This window comes from Elaeis guineensis, chromosome 8 (genome assembly GCF_000442705.2).
Source record: "Elaeis guineensis isolate ETL-2024a chromosome 8, EG11, whole genome shotgun sequence".
NCBI lineage: Eukaryota > Viridiplantae > Streptophyta > Magnoliopsida > Arecales > Arecaceae > Elaeis > Elaeis guineensis.
Genome location: NC_026000.2, coordinates 8561704 through 8571975, shown reverse-complemented (window position 1 = coordinate 8571975; position 10272 = coordinate 8561704). Strand labels below are relative to the sequence as shown.

General features: G+C 34.3%; 1 protein-coding gene across 1 annotated transcript; it reads left to right on the top strand.

Moving 5' to 3' along the window:
- The first annotated feature begins 4638 nt into the window (after positions 1 to 4638).
- Positions 4639 to 9872, top strand: LOC105050586 (transcription factor bHLH35-like). The gene is made up of 5 exons (XM_019852228.3): positions 4639 to 4722; positions 5405 to 5561; positions 5896 to 6135; positions 6338 to 6511; positions 9736 to 9872. Exons 1-5 carry the CDS (start codon positions 4643 to 4645, stop codon positions 9814 to 9816), a joined length of 732 nt encoding a protein of 243 aa, XP_019707787.3. The 5' UTR covers positions 4639 to 4642; the 3' UTR covers positions 9817 to 9872.
- The last annotated feature ends 400 nt before the right edge of the window (positions 9873 to 10272 follow it).

Here is a 10272-nt window from a genome sequence, read left to right as displayed (position 1 = left end):
TCTTCCCATCCAAAAGCTCACTTTAGACTATCCCACGCTTGATCGCCTCTTTTTCTTTTTTTTAGTATAAGCGGGCATTCAGACTAGTCTAGCCCGAGAGCAGCCAAATAAATCAGAAAAAAGAATATCCCATGCTTGATTGCATCCTTCACGGTAGCCTGCTTATTGGCTTGGTCACTGGGCTCATCAGCGAGAACGGCTCAAGTAAGATCCAGCGCTGCCTCCCAACTTCTCCCATCGCCCTCTAAGTACCCGCCCCAGAGCCTCCCTCTACGTCCACTCCAAGTTCTCCTTCCCTCTTCACGCATCTTCCGGTTCCTCCCCTCCTAGCCACTGATGTCCTCTTCTCCTAGCCCCCTCCAACCCTCCCCATCTGCCTCCTAATCGTCAACTTGATCAATGTGCCCTTTCGCTTCGGGTTCAGCAACACCCCAAGCGACCTTTAGCGTCGATTTTCACTCTTCTTCAAGATTTCTGCTAAGCTCGAGGAATAAGCAAAGTTGTTTGGGCCACCGATGGTGGTCACCAACCAAGTGATCAACATGATAAGGGGCGCGAAGTTGGAGGGGGTGAATGGCAATGCCATCCGAGTGGGAAATTATGGGTCCTAGTCATTATGAAGGTGGGCGAGGTGTTCTTGGAGCAGAAAAGCACGGCAATCGAATCGACAATGATGAGGTGGATGGGGAGGCTTAAAGGGGAACAAGCGAGAATGGCATCATAGCTAGAATGGTGAGGAGGTCATCGGGGGAGTGGTAGAGGGCAGATGAATTAAGACATGATCAAGAATGTTGCAGATAAAGATAGAAAAGAGGCAAAGTCGATCACGATTCAATTGAATTAATAATTAAAATTTATTATTTAATTAATGTTAAATTTAATTAAAAAAATTATAGATCAAAGGTATGCAGTATACTATCTTAAAGTAATCTTCAACCTCTATATGGGATCTAATTCGAAAACTCTACCTCAAGATACAGTCGGTGACGCTTGCTGCAAGTACAATCATAGAGAAGGTGACAGAATTTCAACCCAATAACTAAGAAATCAATCCAAAAAATTTAGAATAAGAGATTTAAGCAGAGAATTTAGGAGTATAAAAAAAAAGATTACGAGAGAAAACATCAAATTTTTTTTATATCTTTTAATTTCTATCAAGGGCCCTATTTATAGGCCCAGAAATTAGCTGTTTAGACTAATCCGATGATCAAAAATATTAAACACGTATTTACCTAGCTAATGGTTAGAAAATCAATAGACAAATATTAATCAGATGATTAATATTAAGTAATATTAAGATACATTATTTATCCCCAAATAAATAAGTGAAGTGATAATAATCATTAAAAGGAAAAAAAAAAATAGAGACCTCCAACACCCAAGTCATTCGAAATTCAGAGAATGGTGAGAGAAAAAAAAATTAAGAGATATGGGAGCTGTCGAATGAAGCATACGAGGGTCTCCTGTTCATTCCTATTTACAGAGATTGCCGGTGGTCATTACGAAAATAGATGGATATATAGTAACTATGTGATCATGATTATAATAATACTTAATTGTATAATAAAAATTATTCAAATAATCTCACAGTTATAGCTATTTTAAATATACAATAATGACCGATTAGAAATAATTGCCGCTGATATATTTAGACTGATATGATCATTCTTTCAATTTATTTATATCTAAGATGAATGAAATGGGATATCATTGAACTAAGGGGTTGTTTGGTTCATAATCAAAATCGAAATGAGAATGAAAATTGGAATGGTTTGAAATCGGAATCGGAATGATCAAATACTCTGGAGTATTTGGTTTATGATCAGAATCGGAATTGGAATGAAAATTTGAATTCATAGAGAAGAGTAGGAAATGAGTTTTATATAAATTGAGCCATTCCTGTTCTATCATAAAATCAGAATCGAAATAAAATTTTTTTCAATCAAACATTAGAATGAGACTCATCCATTTCAATTTCGATTCTAAATTTTTATTTTTTTCAACTAAATATTTTTTACATTTACTTCGGTATTTATTGAGATTCCAAAAAATATCTGCCTCAACAGTGATCAATCACCATCGTTGGGTGCTGCGGGTTACCAGCCGCGTAGAATCATCTCCATCTCGATGACGGTGGAACTGTACGTTGCTGGTCGGTGGCTCGTGTAACGGGATGGTCAGCCACGCCTGGTGCGAAAGGGACAGGTAAGGACTTGGACAGGGAAACCGCGGCTGGGCTTTGCAGATTTAAATCTAAAGCTGCTGGACGTAAAGGGGACCAGTGGTGCGAACTCATGGAGCTAGCGTCAGTCAAACTATGTTGCCAGGATTATACTAAGAGAACTCTATCCCTAGGATTATGCTAGGGGAACAGTTAAAAATTTTCTCCCGTATATATACATATATGGAACTTACACCTACCGTTCATATTTGTTCGCTAAAGACTAATAGCTTGGGACCTCAGTTGAAGTCTTCTGCTTACCAAAATGAAATGACTGGCACACTACGGTGCTTCTAAAGGATAGAAACGTCATTAACCATGAAAAATTAAATTATGGCTGGTGCGTGTTATTTTTTCAAATTTCAAGATTGTTCCAAGATGGAAGGAAATGGCTGATGTAGTAATATTTTGGAAACGAATGTTTTTATTGACATGGACGTCTTAGCTAGAAGATACTTACGCAGTGTGTCCAGTTTAACATGCGCAATTGCATGCGAGAAGATTAATTGTTGGTTATGATCACCAGAGGTCGCATTATGATAATGCACCTGACATTGGGGTGCATTCACTTTCTCAAAATATGACTTACAGTCCATGCGGACGACTCCTGCTTCTCAAACAAGAATGAGAACCTAGTTGACAAGAATGTCCATAACGCACCTCTTATTTTTTTTAAGGCTTTCACAGGCCTAAAGAAATCGCTTGGATTAATAGAGGAGATGAGACCCACGATTGTTCATGTGAAGTGCTTCGGTGGCTTAATTGATTCAAATCCCTTCACGCACATAGGCGATCAAAATGCAGGCTTCTAAGGGACCAACTCAGATGCTTGGAGCTTTCATTTTAATTTGGATTTGGCTTTTGAAGTGATAAGGTATGTCCTTGATTTGGATCCAACCCAATTTATTTTGCTTGTTGTTGCGGATAAGAACTCGACCGGTCACGTGAGATATCGTCTGCTTTGTTCCATGAATCTCACGATTTTATCTCTTAAAAGACGTCTCTCATGGGAAGAATTTTTTCCTCCTTATAAGCGTGAGTTCTCCTTGACTCATAATCAATATGAGACTAATGATGCCCTCTACATTATTAGAATCGTAACAAAGTCTTCTAATCAATGGGGACTCTGATTGTATACAATTCGAAAAGCTCCACAGTTAGTCGAGACAAACCTCAACTCTAGGGAACCAAGGTGGACCTCGGCCCCTACCTAGCACGTCATTGTTGTGGACAAGGGCTCAGCCCATCGCGTGAGGTATTATTCACTCTAGTCCATAGGCCTCACGGTTTTATCCTTTAAAAAGTGCCTCACGTGGAAAGATGATAACAATGATATTTATCCTATACCTCAACAATTATTATTATAAGCAAACCGATCGAATCTTTATGGACTCGTTTGGATCACGGAAAGTGGAGGAGGAAAGAGACAATTCCTAAAAAGTGGAATGAGGGTCTCTTGTTTGGTTAGTTTTAAGAAAAGAGAGAATGAAAAAAATCTCTTCATAAGAAGATACTTTCCATATTTCATAGGAAGACACTTTTCATATTTAATGAGAAATAAAAATCAAGAAGATGGGTTTTGGAACTTTCCACAAACTAGAAAGTGATGGTATTTTTTTCTTTCCAAAAATATCTTTTTAAAATTTATAGTTAAGATTTTATAAAATATCAATGGATGGTTAGGATGAAATACTGAATAGTAATATATACCAAAATCTCAATTATCCTAATATTTATATTAATATCATAATATTTATAATATTTAATATTATTTTAATATTTATGCTAATATAATATTTTTATTAATATTAATATAGTATTTATATTAATCTATTAATATTTATATTAATATAATATTATATTTATATCTATATTAATAAATTTATTATAATCAAATATTAATATTATATTAATATATATTAGTATTCTATTAATACAATAAATTAGTATGATCTAATGTTATATTATAATATATTTATATTAAATTTATATTAATATAAAGATAATATTATTATTTATATAATGTTTAAGAAAAAAAATATGATCTTATCTCTATTAGGAATATAATAAGTATTTTATATAATTTTTATAAAAAAATAGATATTTAATCTAATATAAATTATTTTATAATAAATTATTTTTTTTTATCAATTAAATATATTAAAATTTTATTTTTAAAAAATAATTTTTTAGAAGATAATTTCTGTTGGAAGTTACCTCTCGGCAGGGAAAGTTCCACCCTACAAATCAGACGAGTCCTGTATGTTTCCGCTGCAGGACAAGGATCTGACGTATTGACATGCGCAGTGAACGGGTTTCAACCAGCGGTGATGACGTAGCGTCATGCAGGCCAGGACGCCATATATTGACGGTTCAAGGCATTATAAATTAAGCAAACACCCTGCCTCTCTCTGCAACCGAATGCATATGGAAGGGGAAGTCATGGAGCATGAATGCAAAAACTATTCGGAGACATTCTTCGAGGCCGAGGAGTTACCCAGGTACTTCAAAGCCTCCGTTGCCCCCAATTTTTTTTTTTTTTTTTTTGCCCCTTGTTTGCCTCGTGGTCTCTTTTGAAACAGCCAAACTCTCCTGGGGCAGCTCCTAGCTCCTTAAATTTAATTATCCGCAAAATGTCATATTGGGTTGTAGGATGTTCATCCTTAGCTCACCTCCATCATAGTATACTTGCTCGAGATTTTATATTACTGCAAGTGGGTTGGTTGGAAACAAAATATGGCTTTGTGGGTGTAATTGTTAATCCAACTGAACTTTGGATGGTGTTTTAGGTTATTTTGTGTTGTTGTTGTCTAGTTCTTTTTAGAACTTTGTGGTCCCTATCCCACCCAAATCCAATCAGGCTTGGTTTCATGTGACGAACTGACACCTGACCCTCTTACACGGCCTGTCAAGCGGCATCGATCGTTGAGTTTGCTCCAAAAGGTTCGTCTCACGAAGAAATTTAGTTTGTTCAGATAGAAGCATCCTTGTGCTTCCTGGCAGTATACCATCTCATGACCCCGAATTGATCATGCTGTCCTTCTTTTTCCCTTCTTTTCTGAAGGTTTCGGAAGTTGTTAAACTCGCTCTACCCATTTGGATATGTCTTCTTACTCCGTCTAACATCCTTCTGTATGCTTTTCCCTCTCTTCTCTTCTCCCATGGTCCTTTTAATGGAAGCAGCAGGATAATTGGTGAAGCCAGTACTGAACAGTACAACTCTTCGAGCTCCTTCCCGTCTTCCACACCCTCTAAATATGCTGAGATGGAGAGAATCAGGAGGGATAAGCTGAAGGAAAGGCTTTATGCTCTTCGACGTGTAGTCCCGAACATTACAAAGGTAAGCTAGAAACTAAAAGATAAATGAACAAAGAAAATGATTAAGCTGTGTCATAACAAATACGATGCAAGCAATGGACACAATTATTGATCAGAACTGATCTCATTTCTTACATATTGAAATGAAGAAGGAATATAATTAAGCTGTGTTATAACAATGGACACAATTATTGATCAGACCTGATCTCATTTCTTACATATTGAAATGAAGAAGGAAAATAATTAAGCTGTGTTATAACAAATAAGATGCAAGCGGTGGTCTCAATTATCGATGAGAACTGATCTCATTTCTTGTATAATATTGATAAATTCATGGGTGGATCCATGGAGTTTAGTTGGACAAGGCATCTATCATCAAGGACGCAATTGACTACATTGAAGAGCTTCAGGAGCAAGAGAGGAGGTTGCTATCGGAGATATCAGACCTCGAGTTGTCAAATGCGTTTCATAAAATTATTAACGATATCGAGCAGGATGATGTGTACGGTACGCAGAGAAAGAGAAAGAGAACTTCATGGAGTCCGGCCCTTTCTTCTCTGGGGTCGCCATTCATGCCCTCCATCGAAGTTCTGGAAGTATGTTTTCCTTGGCTCTCCGTTGTTTACTTTCCCACGTTAACTTGTTGCATGGAGTTACATTGAGGGAAAAAAAAAACTTGGTGCATGGAGTTTTGATCATATTTTTTTTCAGTAAGAGGGGGTGGGGGATTAAAAGACACTATTTTCATTTAATCTTTTATAGATAGTTGAAATTTATTCTCATGTCTTGATATTGCAGCTGAGGGTGTCTGCAGTGGACAATAGAACTCTGGTTATAAACTTCACTTGCAAAAAGACGAGGAGGGATACCCTAACTAAGATGTGTGAAGTATTTGAGTCTCTTAACCTCAACATCATTGCAGCCAATATCACCTCTAACCCTGGAAGCCTCTCACACACGCTATTCGTTGAGGTATTCTCTTCCTCTCGTTTTAAGATCCATCTATATATTGCTGTTACTCTGTAACTAATATGATGTTGCCGAGTTACTTGATCTCCCATAGGCATTATATATCCATGAAATAGGTTGAAACACCTACCCACCTATGAGATGGATCAATTGGTTTCTCATCCGGCAAGGTGGCCGTGTTGTTTTTCCCCTAAATTCTCTTTTTATGAATTTGTGAGACTTGTTTGACTTTCTGTTTTAGGTTGACCAGTGGAATTTTTTGGTCTTGCTTTATGTGATAAGACATGACTCATAATATTCAATATTGGGTGCTTGATGTTTACCGATTTCGCATTCATATTTATCGTGGACTTAAATTATTGTTGTTTATATATTAATAGTGATATTGTTGTTAGTCTGCAACTAATATGATGTTGTCGAGTTACTTGATTTCCCTCCATAAAATAGGTTGAAATACTTACCCACCCGTGAGATGGGTATATTGGTTTCTCATCAGCCGGTAAATTTTTTTTTTTTTTCCCCCCTAGATACCTTTTTTTATGAATTTATGAGACTTATTTGACTTTTTGTTATAGGTTGACCGGTGGAATTATTTGGTCTTCTTTTGCGTGATAGGACAGTACTCATCGCATTCAATACCGGGTGCTTGATTTTACCGATTTTTGTACTCATATTTACCGTGGACTTGAATTATTTTTGTTTATATATTAGTACTGGTCTTTTCCATACAAAGTAGGTGAATGCCCATAGTTGCCTTTCCCAGCGGTTGACGGTGAATTCAAGCAATCTTTTTTCCTTATCTGCGTTTAATTGAATGCATTTTTGATGCTCTTATATCATATAGCTTCTTCAATTTTGTATAGATCGAAAGTCTAGTTTGGTACCAAAAAAAATAAATTTTAATCATAAAAAGCCGTACATGATAAATGTGCAAATTAAACCTAAAAGCATAAAAAAATATCATGGAAAAGATGCAGATCTTGGAATCTTACCGGAAAAAGTAGTAATACGGATAAACATGGACAACAGTTCATCAGAGCCGCTTTTCAATGCATAAAAAAATATATAAATTATTTTTTTGTGTCTAAGTGCCGCCTGATAAAACTGACCATTGAGTGAGTCTCGGATCTAAACTATATCCATTTTTACTCGGGCTTCAGATTATATTTATTTAAAATTTAATAATTTTTGTGCCAAACCTGGCCCATGATGAGCTAACACCGTCCAGAAACTCATGGATTTCCGGGAAATTTCATGCCCTCAAAGCACGTCGACTGAAAGTCAAGTGAAAAGTGAAGCTGATTCCTAAAGAATAAGACAAACATAGTGGGGGTACATTGCATTTTCTTTCAGTGCTTTCGGTTGCGTTAAGGATCCGAACACATTAAATAGTCAAGATATGTTTGGAATTGTCAAATGAGATCATCGTGATGGTCTAAGATCATTAATGATCTGAATCATGAGATGATTTAATCTCTAGTAATTTAAGTTCATAATATTTGATAGGTCATAATATAATGATCAAAGATCTACATATCTTCATAAGTAATTTTTTTTGATATTTCATAAAAATTCAAGATCACCAAATATATAATACCAAAATTATTTTATTATATTCCAAAAAGATATATTTATTAATCATATAAATATATTATAATAAAATATTAATATATTTATTAATATATTAATTACTAATATATTCAATAAAAATATATTATTAGTCTTGTAATATATTAATTCTATAAAGATATATTAGTTATTATTATAGAATCAATAGTTATAAGATATTATTTTTAATACTAATATTTATTTAGATTAGGAAAGCAAGTAAAAGTAATATATCAAATAATTTTATTATATAGATATAAAATATAATAATATATTTCTATTACAATTTAAAACTATCATTGCATAATAATATGATTAATAATATACTCTAATATAACATATATCATAAATATGATATATAATATCAATATAATATAATTTTATATATATAATATTGATATAATATATTAACAATATGTTAATATGCTAATTTTTTTTTGTTAGATTGAGAATTATTTTTGTTTGCAAATTTCAACCTAAGATCATTATCTTGGAGTGATCTTGGATTCCTGATCCCAAGAATGACATCAAGCACTATGTTCAATAGTGATTTGAGGAGTTAGGATAATTTAAAATTGCTACTTCATTGAATTATCATAATACAATTAAATACAGTGATCACTTCCATTCATATTATTTTTGGTCTTTAAATGACCATCTCAAGTTAAATACCCTTAAAATGTTTTTAAATTTATAATTTTTTTAAAAAAAAAATCCTCTGGCCATCATCCAACGAATAGCTCCTCACCATGTATGATGACAAATTTCATTTGTAATCGGGCCCATGTATAGCACTAACTTCTGTTTCAAAGCATCGTTGTTATTTGACACCTAGGGTAGTATTTAATTTGCCAAGGCATGAAAAAATGACTTCTCATAGCGTCGTGATCTGGTCTCCTTTTTTTCAAAAAAAAAAAAATACTATTCTTGATGTAAAAATAGGAACTCATGACTAATTAGCATTATGGCAACATGTCTACATTGCAGCCGGAGTATGACAGTACATGCAGCCAATGGTGACCGTTGGACTTCAATCCAACCAGCTGTACTGAAAGCAATCTATTTAAATGCACATTTTGTGTCTGCATTTGTTCTTGATGTTTTCAATTTTGTAACTCCATCCTCTGTGGGCCACATATTTCTTACGGTGCTTTCATGCGACATGCCATCTTTATCAATCTAGAATCGTTGTTGCACTGATTAAGAGGATATTTAGTTAAAAAAAATAAAAATTTAAAATCAAAATGAAAATGGATGACTCCTATTGCAATAATTTGGTTGGAAGGAGTCTTATTTTAATTTTGATTCCTGATGGAATGGAAATAGCCCAATCTATATAGAACTCCATCTCTACTCTCCTCTATGATTCAAATTTTCATTCTAATTCCGATTACGATTACGAACCAAGTGTTTTGGGAGATTTGGTCATTCTGATTATGATTCTAAGCCATTCCGATATTTATGTCGAATCCGATTCTGATCGCGAACCAAGCACCTCCTAAAAGAAAAGGCAAAGTGAAAGGAATGCTGCTAATTATTTCTATCCTCAAGCTACCCATATTATTAAGCTGATATTTTAATTTCGATTTCATGAACTATTTTAATTCATTTGTGTTCAGAGTGATGAAATGGATAGTGCTGGGCTGAAGGGCAAGATTGAAGCAGCCATTGTAGAGCTTGGTGTTCAAGCAAGTCCATGAGTTTCTATTGAAGTTGATCTTTTATGCCTTGTTTGGTTTGCCATTAAAATTTTTCCTCATCGGACTATTTTTTTTAAGAAGTATTTGTGTAAATCTGATGTTTGAAAAGTATCTTTGGTATGTCCAATTAGTCATAGAAAAGTGATACATTTGAGAGTACCTTATGTTTGGTTGAGCATATATTTTTTTAAAAAATCATATAAAATACATATTATATCTTTATTAAAAGAAAATATCATATCTTATTCTATTCTATTCTATTTATAACTTCAAAAGTATTTTTGGAAAAAAAAGATCCTAATTCTCTTTCCATGAGAATGCCAAAAATCTATATTTTATGTAGTTTTTTTTTCTAAAAATACCACTTTTCAATCTCTCTTTTGAATACTTCAACCAAATAAGAGGGATTCTTTTATTTTTTCATTGACCACACTTCCTCCTTCTTTGCTCGCAAAT